At 34.0% G+C, this 20,149-nt stretch overlaps 1 protein-coding gene across 6 annotated transcripts in view; it reads left to right on the forward strand.

Annotated features, from left to right (window-relative positions):
* The window catches only part of ptbp3 (polypyrimidine tract binding protein 3), an 82,593-nt gene that overhangs the window by 23,577 nt on the left and 38,867 nt on the right, over positions 1-20,149 (forward strand). For 2 of the 6 annotated variants that reach the window (XM_051121913.1, XM_051121914.1), the window contains exon 2: positions 17,232-17,307. The exons of 2 other annotated variants lie outside the window; for them this stretch is intronic. In XM_051121913.1, coding sequence (XP_050977870.1) covers positions 17,232-17,307 — 76 coding nt within the window. Of the gene's footprint in view, positions 1-3,431; positions 3,731-17,231; positions 17,308-20,149 lie in introns of those variants that run through there. 2 more of the 6 variants (XM_051121915.1, XM_051121917.1) reach the window with 2 other exon arrangements.

Here is a 20,149-nt window from a genome sequence, read left to right on the forward strand (position 1 = left end):
GCGACAAACTGCTAACATTATAATTAACAGAGTTGACTACTGGGTTTAAATTATATTTAATGATTTTGATGACAATGCAGCGTTTCAAACTAAAACACTTTGTTAAATTGAAAAAAACTTCATACAGCAGGATTGTGAGGGGTGAAGCAATAAAGTAGAATGTTTCCATTACTGACTATACTGCTTTAATCAGTGAAGCTGACTGCTATAACACAAGTGCACAAGTGGTGACATGCCAAACTAAAACTAGGAACACTTAATGGACCCGTTACATGATTTATTTGTACATTATGGTAGTTTCATCCTGACTAACCGGCAACTTAAAGGGACTGTTCACCCAAAAATGAAAATTCTGTCATGATATACTCACCCTCAAGTTGTTCCAAACTTGTATGGCTGACTTTCTTCTGCTGAACTCAAAAGAAGATACTTTAAATCATCACACACCTTTAGTTTGAATGCTGCAGTTCTAACCAATTTTCTAATTTGTTCAAGTGCATAATGTCAGATTATAATAATCGAAGATATAATCTGCAATTTGTCAAATAATGTGAACGTGGTTTATAATGGGGGGAAAACACATCCTAGTTACCATACTTACTAGGGGTGCAACGGTACACAGATGTCACGGTTCAGCACGTACCTCAGTTTGAGGGTCAGTTCCATACGATTTTGGTACAGCAGAAAAAAAACCCCAGATCTACTATGATAGGTTTCTTTTCATTTATTTTGAATAGACTATAGTACAAATTACATGTGAAAATACTAAATATTATATCAAATTAATGTCATATATAGGCTATAAAATCTGCAGTACATATATGACCCTGGACCACAAAACCAGTCATAAGGGTCAATTTTTCAAAATTAAGATTAATACATCATCTGAAAGCTGATAATAAATAAGCTTTCCATTGATGCATGGTTTGTTAGGATAGGTAAATATTTGGCTGAGATACAACTATTTAAATATATGGAATCTGAGGGTGCCAAAAAATCTAAATATTGAGAAAATCACCTTTAAAGTTGTCTAAATGAAGTTCTTTGCAATGCATATAACTAATCAAAAATTACAAAAATTAAGTTTTTATATATTTACAGTAGGAAATTTACAAAATATCTTCATGGAACACGATCTTTACTTAATTTCCTAATGATTTTTGGCATAAAATAAAAATCAATCATTTTGACCCACACAATGTATTTTTGGCTATTGCTACAAATGTACCCCAGCGACTTAAGACTGGTTTTGTGGTCCAGGTCACATATATACATAAAAGAACTGTTCACTAATAGGTTCTCTGGGGAGCCAAAAATGGTTCTTCTATGGCATCACTGCAAAAATTTTACTGTAAATATACTGTTTTGTAGCACAAAGGTTTTACCGTTTACTACACTTCTGGTTATTTATCTAAAGTGCCTTAAAAATCGGAAATAATCCGAAATAATGCACACCTGAGGTGGTGATGCACAACGTGAAGCGCAGTGGTTTGTAACACCTCCGGTGTGCATTATTTTGGAAGAAATCAACGGACCGAAGTCAATTATTCCGCTTATACTACGGTTACCACACCTCAAGACATCTATCAGATGATATATTTCAAGGCATTCCTCTGGTTTTTGTCCTTAAAACGCTATTGTGAGTAGGATTCATTTCTTACGCATCTCATCCAACGCCTCCTTTGCTAATTCCAAAATGTCATTTTAGACATTTTAGAGGACAGAGCTGTTGATAGCAGACTAATGCCATTAATAATGAAGTTATTAGACAGAGAGAGGGAAAGAGAGAGAGATTAAGCGTGTGTGAATTAGCCTACCTCTATGAGTCTGTGCGTCTCTCAAAAAGTTTCGGCAGCAGTGTTTCTACTAACAGTGAAACTTTAACTTCATTTTCTTAAGAACCAGCACCGATGTTACCTTGGTTGTAAGAAGGCATGTAGTTTTTAAGTTGTTAAACTGTTACTCTGATCAAATCGTCAGAGCAACGCTAACAGCATTAACGTTTTTGTTAAAGAAGTCCACTTCCAGAACAGCAATTTACAAATAATGTACTCACCCCCTTGTTATCCAAGATGTTCACGTCTTTCAGTCTTCATTCGTAAAGAAATGATGGTTTTTGAGGAAAGCATTTCAGGATTTTTCTTCATATAATGGACTTCTATGGTGCCCCCGATTTTGAACTTACAAAATGTAGTTTAAATGTATCTTCAAAGGACTCTAAACGATCCCAGCCGAGGAAGAAGGGTCTTATCTAGCGAAGCACGAAAGCTTGCGTAGCACAGGCTCTCGGATGCCCGTCCACGGGTCGTTCTTGAACTATTCGTTCATTTTTAACGAATCTTTAATGTGACTCACGAAGAACAAGTCGTCTCTACAAATTTTTATTTTCCAAAAAAAAAAAAAAAAAAAAAAAAAAGACAGATCGTTGCACTAGATAAGACCCTTCTTCCTCGGCTGGGATCATTTAGAGCCCTTTGAAGCTCATTTGAAATACATTTTGGACGTTCAAAATCAGGGCACCAGTGAAGTCCATTATATGGAGAAAAATCCTGAAATGCTTTCCTCAAAAACCATAATTTCTTTACGACTCTAGACAGAAAGACATGAACATCTCGGATAACAAGGGGCTGAGTAAATTATTTGTGAACTGTTGTTCTGGAAGTGGACTTCTCCTTTAAGGTGTGTGCATACTGTATGCGGGTGGGTCTATAAGGAAGAGAGTGGGAGAAATATGTGCTTTCCATACATAATATAATATTTTGTGATAATCTTTGTTTTTATCCCATTGTTTATTTTTTTATTTGTTTGGCCAGTGTCATTGTAGGTTTTGGTTATTTTGCTGTTGTAAGACCTTTGAAATAAATGAAATTGTGTGGCGAAGTGATATGAAAATGTAATGCGGTCAAGAGCTACCTGGAACTACGTTCGTCGTGCGTTTCCCTGAAAATAACTGCACGCCTTAGAACGTTCGTCAGCCAATCAGACTCAAGCATTCAGCGGCCCCGTAGAATAACAGAATACAGCATAGGTCTGCGTTGTAAAATATGTTGGATAAATGTTAGGAAAAAAGAACAGTATGGTGTTGCGAATTCACTCTCCGCAGACAGTTTAATTGATTCTTAATGGCGTGTTGTTGGCTGTAGTTTGTCGCGTCACTCGTTTGCAGCCAGCGAGCGAATACGACACCACAGGACAGCTGTTCCCCGTGCGCACTCCCGCTGTTTCTAGGGAGACTGCTCATCAACCTGTTGCTCTCCGTCTTTTCTTCGGTCTCTCTCCCGTTATGATGCTCACACCCTCTCAACAGCGGTATGAGGTTACACTTTACGACATTCACTTGTTTGCTTTCGGTTAATATGTACGCGCACACATTTCTTTTTCTCCTCTCTGTCTACGCACAAAGACAGCGTCCAGTTTTACAATGGTGCGTGCACGCGCATATCCTGCCTCTCACACACACGCCCATAAAACACCCTCCTCCTCCTCCTCCTCCTCCCTCGGTTCATCTTCCCTTCTGTCCTTCTGTCTGTGTCTCTCGAACCCTCACTGTTCTCTTGAGCTCCGTCTGTTTCACTCTTCCCTTCATCCCACATGCACTTCTCTCACTCTCCTCCTCCTTATACTGTCTCTCTCTCTCTCTATCTGTCTGTCTCCCTCCCTCTGTTCTTTTAATTCTCTCTGGTCGCTTATGAACACAGGAATATTCTGACATGCTGGAGATGAGTTTAAGGTACAGTTTTGCTTGTGTGGTTCTTATTTTAAAGGCAAACTCACATTTTGAGTTGGAATAGTCATAGAGGAAAAATAGCATATGTTGGGTGGAATTATTTATATGAATGGCTGTTTAAATGTCATAAACAAGTTGCCATACATTGTCAGTTTGCTTTGGAGAATGATTTATTTTGATCTAATGCTGGCTATGATATCAGAAATACTCTAGACTAATGTAAACCTTGCTTATTTGGACATTTACAAACATTATTTAAGTATAAGTGTGTTTTCACATTGAATACTTTTGAGGACACTGTCGTGTGTGGCATTTAAAAATATTTTACAATTTTTATGCATGCATTTTTTTTAATATTAGTTGAGAGACTGGAAATATTTTCATCTTTAAAAATGAATGTCACCATTTAAAAGCGAATAGAATAGTGAAAAATGAAAAATGACCAGCCGCAGCATCTAAAAAACACACTTTCTCCTATACATCCACCTGAAACCTTGATGCACATTAGATTTTTTTCACGTTATGCATCAAGGATAATTCTCAAGCTGTCAGTGACACTTAACGGGTTTTAATAAACCAACCGTTTTTTGCTTCATTGCACTATGGACTCCATCTGTTGATGAAAGTCCTTGTTGACACCTGGTTTACTGTTCCATGTGTTTCCAATATGGCAACCTTGCATCAAAATGTATGTTTACTAAGCAATACTAATTGGAAAGATTATAAGATTGTTTTTTGCAGTTATTTTTGTTGCAGATTTACAGTGTTCATGAGAATGCATTCAATGAACATAGTGTACCTGCATGTGTGGATAGTGGAAAATCATTATGATGCTGGTTGTTTTGACTTGATTTTGACTTTTTTAATGAATGTGTAGGCACCAGTGTAAACTATCTGTTTGACCAATGGCAGAGAGGCCATATTTTTGCAGATAACAGAGATGATACCCTTAAGCTTCGAAAAAGATCAATAAAAGTCTTATGAATTGGATCATTGTCTCCTTTTTAGGTGAAATTGAGTTGTTGTTTGGAAGGTCTGGTCACAGATGCATGACTAAGAGGTTAAAACAGTTACTCAGGCAGACTAAACACATGTTCACACACTCGACGCGCACAGCGGGGACCCTCCAAGATAAAAAGCAGACATAGAGAATTAATTCTCCTCCATCACAGTCTGAGAAAGTGAATCGGAGGAAATGATTAGATATGATAGCAGATGAAGAACCCAGTTTGTTCAAAGAAAATTGACTCCACACCCCTTTGTCCCTTTGATGTGCTAGACGTACACTCCAAAAAATCAATTTCTTAATCAGTATTTTGATCTTGTTTGCAAGTATCCAAACATCCTTTAGAAGACCATTAAAGTTACAAGCAAACTTGTTAGATGATAACATAAATATGCATATCTATAAATAAATATGTGTTTCTTTGATGTGCGTGTAAAAATGTATTATGTAATATTTGAAAATGTGAATTAAAATAGAATTAGAATTAAATAATTAAGAATGCATAGCTAAAATTCTATATATAAACGTTTTTAAAAGTACCACTACCAGTCAAAAGTTTTTAAACAGTAAAATTAATGTTTTTATAGAAGTCTTTTCTGCTCATCAAGCCTGCATTTATTTGATCCAAAATACAGCAAAAGAAAAAAATAGAAAATAACTAAATTTTCTAACTGAATGATGATAATAATGTTTCTAAAAAAAAAAAAACAATAAATCAGCATATTAAAATGATTTCTGAAGGATCATGTGACTGGAGTAATGATACTAAAAATTCAGCTTTGGAATCAAAGGAATAAATTACATTTTAAAATATATTCAGATTGCAAACAGTTATTTTGAATAGTAAAAATATTTCAAAATTGTACTGTTTTTGCTGTACTTTAGATTAAATAAATGCAGGCTTGGTGAGCAAAAAACATTAAAAAAACTTTGACTGGTAGTGTATATTTAGAATTCAATATTTACATTTATTTAAATATGTAAATCTAAAATGCACTTCAAATATTTAAGGAAAATATGCATATCTAGTATTCAATATTTATGTTTATTAAAATATTTAAATACATATATCTAAAATTGAATTCAAACTTTTTTAAGTTAAATATGTACACTAGAATTTAATATTTACATTATTTAAATATTTAAATAAGTATATATAAAATTCAATGCGAAGGTTTTTTAAAGTTAAACATACACTAGAATTCAATATTTATATTTAAATATTTAAATATGTATGTTTAAAATTCCATGTAAATGTTCAAGTTAAATATGCATACCCAGAATTACATTTTTGTTTATTTAAATATTTAAATATGTAGATCTAAAACAATGTAAACATTTTTGAAGAGTATATTTACAGATCAATATTTACGTATATTTAAATATGTATATCTAAAATTCATTCCATGTTTATTTACTTCCATTACTGACAAATAATTGTACTTTTTTTTCATAGTATAAATTCATCGAGATTCGTGATTAAAACAAGGTTCATACTTTGCCAGTGTGCGTGTTAAAAATAAACCCAATTAAAATAAACTTTTGTTAAAACAAGTCTTATCTTCTTGATGCAAATTTATCTTGTTTAATGATTTTAAAAGTAATTTAATTGTAAAACAAGACACTTTTTCATAAAACCTGATCTATTTTCATACAGGCTGAGCCTGATGTGTGATTCTATCCTGCAGGTTTAAACACCTTTACATTTTGCACATCATTCAGTTACTTAATCACGCAGTTATTTGCCTGCGCTGTCAATAACACCCTAAATTCTTCAACTCTGAGATATTATTGCGCAAATTTTAATGCCTGTCTCTGCACGCATGATCCGTAAATCCAATAACTCGAATAACAAGGCCATCAAAGAAACATCAAATGGCTGAGGAATTATTCACACGTTGCATAATATCTCCATCAGGAAGGAGATGGTCTGTTGTCTGTCTAACGTCTTTGATATTCATTTCAAAATTGCTCACGCCGCAGGAGAACAACGTCGGTCCTGCGTTTCCCTTTAAGCCCAAGCTGGGAGGCCAGGCGCTGATTTAGCTTGTTTTGAGTGTGTCGCATGAGGAGATTGATAAAACTAAAGATCATTTGAGCCTGGCGTTCATCCAGACAGCCTGTTCCCTGCTCCAACAGAGAGCTCTCGGCCACAAATTCGCTCTTCAATTCCTCAATTTGGTCTGATGGAAAATGTTATTGTCTGGCAATGTTCGTGGTAACAGGGCAATTTGGCACAGCAACATGTTGTGGTGAAACCCAGTAGAAGCGGATGGCTTGAGACATGAGGATATTGATTTGTTCACTGTCAGCTGTGTAATATTTGTGCCTTTCCGGGGAAGTGGTAGTTTTTCTTTCACTGGCCGGCGCAGGCAGGTATTTACTGCCTGTAACAGGCAGATGCGTGTAAAATGCCTTTGTTTATAGATGTGCTCTGCGTGCTATGTTTAGCTGATTGCATTATAAACGCTAGGTTTGTATTGTGAATGTTAGCTGTAATTTAGGGCTGTGAGAGCAGTTTGTCCCGATATCCTCCTTGGTGGCATCGTTGGTACTGAATATTACATAAGGCGAAACCTCCCTTTGAAAACAACCCCCCCCCTCCCCCGTTTCCATGGTTATTCTCTTTGCTGCTTTCAACATCAAAAACAGCAAGCGAGCATCCCACAGTGCCCATAGGATCAATTGCTGCGTCCAGTTTTGGATTTTATGCACTGTATTGCCTTGTTTTGAAATGGCTTTTTATAATAGTTAATAGTTTGTTCTCTGTTGGCATGCAAGTAAAGTGGTTTATTGTCTTGCCTGAGCAGTTTTATGTTGAAGAAATGGTTCACCCATAAATGAATATTCACCCTAGTGCTCGTATGAGTCTTTCTTCTGAGGGACACAAAAGGAGATGTTTTGAAGAATGCTCATGCTGCTCCTTTGCATACAGTGAAATTGAATAAGGGGCTTGGGCTGTCAAGATCCAAAAATGATGAACAGACCAAAAATAGGTGGAGAAAAACAACAAAACAAACCTAAAAATCCACTAATAACAGATCTCATTTGCTTTAGGTGGTGTAGGATATATTGAAATAAAATTTGTATTGCAGTATGATGTCAAATCAGGCAGGCTAAATTAATATGCAAAGGTTATGGTTTTATATGTATGGTTTTGTCCATATATATATATATATGTATTAGGGCTGTCAGTTAAATGTGTTAACTTAATTAAAAAATATAAATAATTAAAAATAATGTGATTAAAATGTTTTAACGCAATTAACGAACTGGCCCCGTCCCCAGCTCTGTACATCGTCTTATATTTCATACAGTTGACTGCTGACAAATATGATGCAGGGCAACAACTCCATAAATGCAGTTATGCCCTAAAATTCAAGATATTGGTGCAAAAAAAAATGCACGTTTTGTCTCATATTTATATATATCACAGGCAGCAAGAGTAATATGATTCCCGTAATAAATGAAACAAACATTATCTTTTAGGGTATAATCCCAATTTTAATAGTAAATTCCCCTTTGTTTGCCAAAAAAAAAGTTTGCTTAATTTTCAATAATTAAAAGATAAATGAAATTAATGTTTTATGCCTTCATTTGATAAAAAGAACATTTTAAGTGCACAACACAGAATTTCTGAGGGTAAAAAAAAACCTTTCATAAGGCTATTTTAAGCATAAATAAATCAATTGAATAAATTAAGTATGCATACAAACAATTAGACATGCTAAAACAGAATTTGATAACAATAAAACATGGTGAGAAAAAATAAAACATTTCATAGGGCCCTAAACATGTCATTTTTGTTAACCTTTATTAAACTGATGTGAAATTGTTTCATGTTTCATGATTTTAATTAATTAAACATGCTCTTTGATTAATAAAATTTAATATACCATTAAAAAGGAGTTGAGAAAAATTCAAACAGAAAAAACGGAATCCAGAAAAATTGAAATGAAAAAATGGAATTTGGAAAAAAAATAGTCATCATCCTTGGTTTAAATGGACAAAATGTTATAGTTATCATCCTTGGTGTAAATGGATGAAATTTTATAGTTATAGTTATCGATGTAGTAAATGTCCTTGGTGTAAACTGATTAAATTTCATAGCTGTATTTATGGTTGTAGTTATCACCGCACACCACTGAGATATATATACACAGTTTCATCGTATGGAAAAGAGGAGCTTGAGCATTATTCAAAATATCTCCTTTTGCATTCCCACAAAGACTGATATATGTTTGTGAGGTTTGTGTTGTAAAGAATAAACCTAAATGTGAACACAAGTCTTTCAACTCTAAAAGGATGGTTTGCAGTTAGTCTTCACAGTTAAAGGTCATTTTTCAGCTTAACAAAAAAAAATATATTTTCTATACATGTGTTGCAATGTGAGCTTTTTCTAATATTGTGCAGCACTAGTTTGCTTATATTCAAATATGGCGCATCAGGACGCGTCACACCAGGTTGACATCGGTGACACTGAATAACATTAGTTCTCACATGTCTTGTAACCAACTGAGTTTCACTAAATGATACGTCTTTTATTTTTGGGTGAACTATTTCCTTAAAAAAATCTCTTGTGTTTGTTTTTAGTCTACACCCTGTTTTCTCAGCAATACCCTGATGCTGCGTGTCAAAACAATAGCTTGTCCACGCTTAAATAAAAAATCCTGCAGATAACCTCCAGCGATGTGCTCTCTAGATTAATGAACGGTGAAAATTGCGCTTTTACATTATTAACTTCTGCAACCCTGACAACCTGATTTCATTTTCTCTGCCCCTGTTAATTACAGAATATCCCCCAGCCAGGCTATAAAATGATCAAACCATTATTAACTATGTTTAAAGCCTTGTCTTTCTTTCCGCTCTATTTTAAAAAGATCATTTAAAAGTTTTAATTTCCCCAACAGATTTTTTTTTTCAGCAACACATCTTATTAATAACATTAAGCAACAAGTAGCAGCAGCTTTCTGTTTGTTGCGGAAATAACGTCTCCCCCATCAAGAAAACCAGTCACACCTGTGCATTTTCATTTGCATTAGCACCCGAAGCTTTGTTTAGCGAATGCGCAGAGAGATAAACAAGAAAAATGCTTTTATTAATTAATTAATATAAGTGCAACACCTGGAGGGAAACAAATTAAACTCTGAATCTCATGAAAACATGTCCAGGACACATTTTATCTTAAAATAATAATAGTAATAACAAATAATAATGTTTTGCAAAAAGAAGATGAAGCTTGTTTTAACAGGCTTCAAATGAAGCCCATTTATGACATTACTTTCAGGACAATGAAGCTCATTATCGCTCCATATTCTCATTACAGTAATGATTCAAGAGTGTTGTTTTTAAGTTTATTCCTAATAGTGGTTCTCATTACTGTAATACCAGGGCTGACCATTAACAATGGCCCAGTGCCCATGTGCAAGAGTTTGGGGCAGTTGACAGAACGGTCACTTGCTGAATCAGGCCAGTGTTGGAGCCTGTTCATACTAAGAAGGATAATTATAAAAATAACTATAACAGTAATACATTTTAGCATCCACACCAATAAATACTAATGTTCTGTTTTTAAAAGCCATGCTGTAGTTTTGTCATCTGTCGCTTGAAGTGTTCGAGCTCTTTAAATTCAGATCAATTCTGATTGGCTGTCAATGCTTTTCTTGTTCATCAGCTGAAAATGATTCCAGCAATATTGTTCCTCTGTGTCATTATTGTTATGATTTTATAGAATTACAGCAAATATTAAAAGTTTAGAGTTATCGTCCTTGGTGTTATTGAACGAAATTTAGTTACCTTTTTTGTTATATTTATCATCCTTGGTGTAAACGGACAGATTTTTATAGTTATAATTATCGTTAGAATTATCATCCTTGGTGTAAACTGACAAAATTTTATAGTTATAATTATAGTTATCATGTAGTTATCGTTCTTATTGTAAACAGTCGAAATTTTATAGTTGTCATTATAGTTATAAATATTATAATTATCATCTTTTGTGTAAATGGACAAAATTTTATAGATATAGTTATCATTATAGTTATCATCCTTGGTATAAATGGATGAAATTTCATAGTTACCGTTATAGTTATCGTCCTTGGTGTAAACGGATAAAATTGTATCATTATCATTGTCATTATAGTCATTGCCCTTGTTGTAAATGGACGAAATTTTGTAGGTATAGTTATTGTCCTTAGTGTAAACGGATGAAATTTTATAGTTATAGCTAGAGTTATCGTTATAGTCATCGCCCTTGTTGTAATTGAATGAAATTTCATAGTTATAGTTATTGTTATAGTTATCATCCTTGGTATAAACGAACAAAATGTTATAGTTATTGTCCTTGGTATAAATGGATGAAATTTTATCCTTATGCTTATCATTATAGTTATTGCCCTTGTTGTAAACGGATGAAATTTTATAGTTATAGCTATAGTTATCTCTATAGTTATCGTCATTGGTGTAAATGGACGAAATTTTATAGTTATTGTTATAGTTATCGTCCTTGGTATAAACAAACAAATTTTTATAGTTATAGTTATAGTTATCATCCTTGGTATAAATGGATGAATTTTTATCATTATCGTTATCATTATAGTTATCGTCCTTGTTGTAAATGGACAAATTTTATAGTTATAGCTATAGTTATCACTATAGTTATCGTCATTGGTGTAAATGGACGAAATTTTATAGTTGTAGTTATTGTTATAATTATCATCCTTGGTATAAACGAACAAAATATTATAGTTATAGTTATAGTTATTGCCCTTGGTATAAATGGATGAAATTTTATCGTTATCATTATAGTTAACGCCCTTGTTGTAAATGGATGAAATTTTATAGTTATAGCTATAGTTATCGTTATAGTTATCGTCATTGGTGTAAATGGACGAAATTTTATAGTTATCGTTATAGTTATCGTCCTTGGTATAAATGGATGAAATTTTATTGTTATCGTTATCATTATAGTTATCGTCCTTGTTGTAAATGGACAAAATTTTATAGTTATAGCTATAGTTATCACTATAGTTATCGTCATTGGTGTAAATGGACGAAATTTTATAGTTATAGTTATTGTTATAGTTATCATCCTTGGTATAAACGAACAAAATATTATAGTTATAGTTATAGTTATCGCCCTTGGTATAAATTGATGAAATGTTATCGTTATCTCTATCATTATAGTTATCGCCCTTGTTGTAAATGGATGAAATTTTATAGTTATAGCTATAGTTATCGCTATAGTTATCGTCATTGGTGTAAATGGATGAAATTTTATAGTTATTGTTATAGTTATCGTTCTTGGTATAAACAAACAAATTTTTATAGCTATAGTTATCATCCTTGGTATAAATGGATGAAATTTTATCATCATCGTTATCATTGTAGTTATCACCCTTGTTGTAAATGGAAAATTTTATAGTTATAGCTATAGTTATCGCTATAGTTATCGTCATTGGTGTAAATGGGCAAAATTTTATAGTTATAGTTATCGTTATAGTTAACAAACTAAATTTTATAATTATAATTATGATCCTTGGTGAAAACTGACAAAATTTTATATTTATTGTTAGAGTTATTGTCCTTGTTGTGACCTTACATACCAATCTTTTGCACTAGTTTCACAGAATTACAGCAATTATATATAAAAAAAAATTATAGTTATTGTGAAGAAAGCTTACATATGAATTTTACATTCACTCAATTGTTATGCCTAGTGTGGATGAGGTTTGCATTATTCTCACAAAATTTCAGCATATAGTTAACAATTTATAGTTGTAGTAATACACATGTACATGTTTAGCAAAAAGCAACAAATATTAGATTTTCTGTTATATTAAATGTTGTTTTGTGAATTCTTCTGATGTAAATATATCACCAAGATAAAATAATCTAGCATGCTGACATAGATGACAAGTAATGAGTTTTTTTGCGTTGCGGTAATGAATACTGGAGGGAAATGTGACTAATTGTCATAAAAATGATGGAAGAAATAATGCAACAGATCTTAATGGGGCTGAAAATGGCTTCATTTTCTTAATGCAAAGTATAATTGATTACTTGTTTTATTTCATTTTAGTCTGAAGTGTGACCTGGACAGACCGTTCTGAGTTTCTATATTTGCAACCTTCCTTGACGTACGAACGAGCTCTATTTATATCACATCAAGTATATAACGTGACCATTCCTAAAATATCTCCAAAAAAACTGATGATCTGATGATTAAATATTTAGAAAATCCAAACAGTCGTTATTGAAGTCAAAACGTCCGTTTCTATAATGAGTAGCGCTCCAGTTTTCATACAGAATTTGAAGCTGATGAGAGAATGCCAGTGAAAGGATATAATTGCAATCAGACTGCTCTCTCTCTCTCTGGCCTCGACTAATTAAAGACACTCAACTATAACGATGGCAGAGTGGGAAAATGGCACGGTGGAGTGGTCGAGCGGTGCTGACGTGCAGCGTGCGGCAGCGAGGGCGGGGCTGCGTGACCTGCCCTGGCCCTCAGAGGGCGTGTTCAAAGAAATGGCGATTACGATGCGGGCGCTGAGCATCAGTGTCGTGTTTCATCACCCTCAGCCCGTCTCGGCGCACAAAATGTCACAGGCATCAGAGAGGGGCTTAGCTGTAAAGGGTAAAGAGATTCTATCGTTTTTGTTCCTTTTTTTGCATATTCATACTCTGCCTGGACTCATTTGAATTTTGTCTAAAAAAAGCGAAGATAAGCTTTGTGTTCTTTCCTGGTAGGCTGAGGTGACAGCAACGCACCAATAGGGAGACGGCATGGCGGTGGCTCCGCCTGTGAAGCGAGCTCTCCCTTCCAACAACACCTGGCTGAGTTGAATAACACAAACGGTGGAGCGAGCGGCCGCTGTGCTGCATTCAGACCTGCTGCGTGTATCACGCATGACCCTGCACATGAACTCATTATTAATAAGAGCTACAAACTGTCTCGTCTCGTTTACATCTGCGGTCGATCTCAAATGTCTGCTTGGCTGCACTTTGTAGGTTGTTTTTTCTCTACCTGTATGCATGAGGCTTTAGTTAACATTGGTGTTTGCCCTGCAAATACCTGTTGACTTAGTTACAGGGGCTGTGTATCTATTTTTGGGATTTTAGTCATTTTATTGATTTAGACTGAGAGAGAGAGCAGACAGGAAACATGGGTGGGTGGAGGGGCGATTCGGATCAGGAAATGACCCAACCTGGATTTGAGCACAAGTCTCCCACATACACGACATGTCAGAACACATGCTACCCACCAGGCAATGTCTCTGACCTTTTGTAGCAGTTTATTTTTCCCTTAAGTCTGCATATAAGAGAGGCCTTTCCTCCAAGAAAGCAAAAAATATTGCAGATGTTAGAAAATATACCATTAAAAAGTGTATAAAGCACTCGTTTTTCTAAAGAAACATTGTCCAACAGTGAGACGAGCAGGGAAAGTTACAGCGGGGGTCCGCATCTCTCTCGCCTCCCCTGAGCACGTTGAGTTTTAACAGACCCCCTAAAGTTTGGAGGAAGGTCATGTGAGATATAAGTCATTGCAATATTATTGGATATGACTGGTTATGATAATAAATAAAAATTTTAAATTTTTATATGTGTGTGTATATATATATATATATATATATATATATATATATATATATATTCTCTTTTCTTTTTTTAATAGTGTGAGTAATGCAAGTAAGAAAATGTGGCTGGGACATGAATTTACGTTTGTTTTTTTTTTGTTTGTTTGTTTGTTTTTTTAAGAATAAAACCTTTGAGGACTTTGCCTTCTTATTTTAGAGCACCACTGTACACCACTTGCATATAATGTTAAAAAAGAAAAAAACATTAGTCAAGGCTGATGTTAAAATTTATTATAAAATAAAAGATTAAAAAAAAAAAAAAAAACTAGTCAATGCTTCTCGCAGTCAAATCAGTTGTAATTTTATTTTGTGATTTCCTCCATTTCTGTTCTTTAGAATTAAACCGCTTCTATACCTTATAAATGTAAATGACTTATAAATGTAAATGACCTTTGTTGTGATTGGCTATTTTTTTTACATGTGAAAACTACTGGCGCAAACATACTGACAGCATTGTATGTAAAAGAAGTCGGTCTTATTTTGATATTCTCATGGTTGTGACGTCAACCATGATGATTGATCTTTAAATGCCCTTTCATTTTCATAACTTAATGGTTAAGCAATTTCACAAGGGTTTTAACAGCCAAACCACAGCTCTGCAGATATTAAGTACAATAAACGAGTGTGTGAGTGTGATATTCTTATGCTGTTATACAAAAGTTCTGTATATAAGAAGTTATCGAGTAACTTTTCAGGCAAAATTCAGCCTGTTGACTCATCTATTTTTAATCCGCAAATGAAAATAGTTTATTGGTATGCTACTTAGCCAATAATTTCAACTGAAACAGCAGCCCCGCCCTCTTTTTAAAATAGCCAATGGTGTTTCATTTGCATCTGGTCGGGCCAGAGTAGTGTTGCCAAGTCTGCGGTTTTCCCGTGGAATTGGGCTACTTTAACACTGTTGCTGCAGGTTGTTTTTCATGTCTATGGGTTGAAGCTCACCAATAATGTGATATTTAGCCGCCGGAATGCAAATTTTATTGGAGGAACCCTGCCAAAACCGTGTATTTTACACCCCAAACGCGATTTTTAATGGGAACCCCCCTCGAAATGCCATTGGGCTAGATTTGACTAGCAGTTGGGCGGTTTTTGTTGTGAAAACCTGGCAACCCTACGCCAAAGCCGTTGAGTTCGGTAAAGCCGCATTTGACAGCTTTTGACAGCCACGGTCTGATAGATTACCCCGTAGATTCAATATGAAACTCTTACTAAAACAAAACAGCGATAATCATGCTGAGGTTGTGTAGTTTTAAAAGTGTTAAATGCATGCCGCGGGAAAACAATCCAACGCTCTCCATTGACTTTGTATTGCGGGAAGCTGCGTCCTTGTCATTTCTGACTTATAACAAAAAACAGAACAATGTCTAAAAGCTGCTATGTGACAGTGTGTACAATAAATAAGCTAAAAAAAACCAGAACTATGTTTTTTTAAGCTGTCGACCCAAAAAACGAACGTTTGAGGATACAAATACTTGTGAATGTCAGGGTATTTTACACTGAAACATTCACTTGGATAAATTCTCAAGCAAACGGAAGGTAAGGAAATATCTCCTCCTCTCAGGTTTACTTAGGAAGGTGAAATAATCCTTTGATATGGTTAAAAATAATGATTGTTTCATGTCCCAATTAAGTTTACCTCCAGTGGGCGTAGTTCTCAGAGTAATATGACACGTTGCGCTCTACTTTGGGGGGCTACAGCTTATAAAAAATTAGTTCTGTTTTTTTAGCTTGTTTACTGTACGCATTGTCACATAGAAGCTTTTAGACATTGTTCTGTTTTTTGTTATAAGTCAGAAATGACAAGTAGGCAGCTTCCCGCAATACAAAGTCAGTGGAGAGCGTTGGATTGTTTTCCCCCGGTGGGCGTGGTTTTCAGAGTATGACGCGTGTCGCTCTGTAAGTTTTGAATGCTTATAACTTGTAAATGCGATTTTTGTCATTGTTTTGGAGCTAATAGATAACCTTAAAGCTAACATATTCATACTTAAAGCCACAAATATTTTTGATGTCGTTGGAACTTAAAATATGAATATTAGATGCAAACTGATGGAGCTAAAATAATACAAAACAAAATCACTAAAACATAACTTAAAGCAAAAACTAAACTCAAAGCATCAATTAAATCAACACTGGTTTATACAACTTCTAAATCAACCAAATATTTTTTTTAGATAAGTAGGCCAAGCAAAAAAAAATGTATAAATTCTGCACATTCTTTATGGTCTAGCACAAAAAAAATCCAACACGGTCAAAAAGAAAGCTCTAAAATTAGAAACCGACAAGTAAGACAATTACGCCGGTATTCCCTGAGCTGTAAGTGCCTCGCTCAGGAAGTCCAACACAAATGGAGACATTTCCTCTCGAGTGTGGCTATCTGAGGGCAGCATCACGTGCCAGCCATCTTGTAGCTGAATAGATTGTGTTCTTGATCCGCCCACCTCGCAAACAATTTGCAGCTAATGGATGCATTTGTGCGCTTGTTAGACATCGTCCTCAAGGAATTGATGCGCTGCAGAAATTTCCCTTCTGCACTGAAAACAGTCCTTTAATGCGGCGCAGGGGCTTTCGATCGGTTTGGTGCGCTCGCCACGCCGGTCCGTGTTATTAACTCACAGATTTTGGCCTGATAATCTCACCATCCAAGTATGGCGGTGAAATATAAATAGATTAGCGAAGCATTCAGATTTCATTCCCTTTTTTGTAGTATTGCTTGATCTTGGTTGGTTTTACAGGCTTGAATTGGATATTGCAAAATAGTTCCATCCAAATTTGGTGGTTTCTAGAGTGTTATGGGTGGTTTCTCATATTTGTTCAGATTCCCACTTGTCATTTTGACTGAAACTTTCATATTCGTGTGTTTCAGTGGGCATCTGGAGAGCCTCCTGTTTCCGCCTCCTCGTGTTGCTTTACTACCATGAGCAGTTCCACTCCATCCACAGGTACTGTGTGTTCCTCAACATCACTTCCATTAACAGTCAAGACACTTTTAAAGAGATGATTTAGCCGTTTTGAGTTAATCAATGTTAGGCTTAGTTGCAAATTGACCACATGAAATCAAAGTCCCTGTTTGTGTTCGCAATTGACGCCAAATGTGTTTTCATAATCTTTTATTAAAATTGAAATACTTTCCCTGCCTCTGAAATGACTTTCTTTCATGTTAATGTAATCGAGGGTGTACAAGTGGGACAAAATAATACTTTATTCTGATTGGTTACAGCACTGTGCGGTATAATGAACGCGCTAAATTACGTCTCGGACAATTTATTTAATACGTAGCGGCTGTGCTAGTTTAATGTCCTTCGTATCACTTACGTAATAAAATAATTTAAACTCAAATCAATATTTCATGTCCATGTATTTATTTTCTAAGTAGCTTAGTAATAAGATGGATAATGTATACTACAATCAGCCGCTCATTAGGCCTGTCACATAAACCTCCGTTTCGCCTCGGGGTCCTGATCAGCATGCCAAGGTTTATTTTGCACAACACTGACTGTAATGTTTTAGCCAGATATGTTACGAAACTGTTTGGCATCAGTTGTGTTGATTAAATGAAGGTAAAAAAAAAGAATAGTAATATTCATAATATCTACTTATGGTCTGTGTCATGGACACTGGCTTTTATACTAATACAAAATGTATTTTAAAAAGAAATTCCTATTGCTTTTTAACCTGTTCTAACAGCACTGAAAACGAACTTGTTGATCATCGGTGTCTGGTGGTGAAATGGTTGGCGAGTGTATTAGCTGTTATTTGAGCGTCTGAATGGAGATAAAATGGAGGGCAGAATGAAATGACCCCATCATCTGCTCCCCATCAACATCTTCTCTTACCCCTCTCTGTCTTTTATTTTCTCTCGCTCGCTCATCCTCCCCCTGGTAAACAGTAATCCTTAATATGTTGTTGTGCTTTGAAAGGGGAAACAGTGTCTCTATTATTTTCGGAGTTTAAAGTGCAATGACCAGGGATAGCCTCCGGACAGCTTCTATATTTTGATATTTTCTGCTTCTCATGAAAGCTGCACAGTGAGTGCTTTAAGACTTGTTTGGCATTTTAGTGATCTGGCGAAATGGTTGCAAAACGATGGCTTTAAATGTGGTCTAGCGTTGAATGACTGGTGTGTTTGTTGTGCTGAAACTTGTGCAAAAAGGAACAGAGATGCAACTATTGTTCTGAAGATCAAGGTTTGCACTTCTTCATGAAGTATTGCTGTTTCTGGCATTTCCCATGAATCATTGCATTTCCTTGGCATAGTCATGGTACAGTCAGTCTTAGTTTGTTGTTTGATTTTGAGACTGAATCGTCCAAGCCAGAAGGCATAATTAGAATGCAAGTAAATGCGAAGTGAATGAATACGTAAGTTTTGTCTAGTCTGACTAAATATATTAAATAAATAATAAATATTATATTATTATATATATAAATAATATTATATTTTATATAATATTATAAATAAATAAATAAATATATATATATATATATATATATATATATATATATATAATAAAACAATAAGTTTTTTTAAATAAATATAAATGAAAAATAAAAATATATGTATTAAAATATATATATAGATATAGATATAGAATGCAATGAAGTATTTTGTAGGGTTTAATGTTTTAAATAAGTAGGTTTTGTCTACTCTGACTTAACTGACTAATTTATTAAATAAATAATAAATATTATTTATATATATATATATATATATATATATATATTTATTTATTTTTAAAAAATAAAATTAAAATAAATAAAATATATATATATATAAAAAAATACACACACACACACACACACATATATATATATATATATATATATATTAGTGCTGTCAAATGATTAATTACCATTAATCCCATCAAAAATAAGTTTTTGTTTACATAATATATATGTATACTTTGTACATTTATTATGTATATATAAATATACACACATACAATACATATTTAGAAAATATTTAAAAGTATTTACATGTATATATTTGTATTCCTATAATTAATATTATATATAAATATATTTAATATATAAACATAACATATTTGTCTTAAATATATACTTGCATGTGTGTGTTTTTATATGTACATAATAAATATACACAGTCCACATACATATATTGTGTAAACAAAAACTTTTATTTTGGATGCGATTAATCGTGATTAATCGTTTGAGAGAGCTAATATATATTTTAATAATAATAATAATACTTTTTAATATATATATTTAATTTTTTCATTTAAAAAAACAATGAATACTTTTTTTTAAATTGTTTTTTTTATTTACATTAATGCCCAATAACTGTCGACTTTTGGAAGTTCCAACCAGATCTCATGACATTTACACTTACATTTCAGTAAATCGGTCACAAATTTGTATACATTTATTCTTTTCAAACTGTACACAAATTTATCATTGAGGTTGTAGTAATTCATGAAGATTTAACAAGATGTAAAGTATTTATGAATTATCATGAGATTTTTTTGGAACTTCTCCTTGTCATTCACTTTTTATCTTTTCAAATATTATTTTGTGAATGTTTTTGATGTATTACCAGCCTAGGGTGGTTTGCTGGTCTCATCCGGCTTATCTGGTTAAAACCATCAAAACAGACCTGCCTAACCAGCTTTGTCAGGCTTGGAGATCACCTAACCACCTTAGGTTACACTGTTTTCTTGTGCTGTGTCATCCAGTAACAACTCTGTATCTGTTAATCGCTAATCTGAAATACCCTGTAATTAGCATTTAGCCCAGTTAGTTCTAGCCCAGTATTCTACATTGAATTGA

Source organism: Labeo rohita, chromosome 10 (assembly GCF_022985175.1).
Source record: "Labeo rohita strain BAU-BD-2019 chromosome 10, IGBB_LRoh.1.0, whole genome shotgun sequence".
Classification (NCBI taxonomy): Eukaryota; Metazoa; Chordata; class Actinopteri; order Cypriniformes; family Cyprinidae; genus Labeo; species Labeo rohita.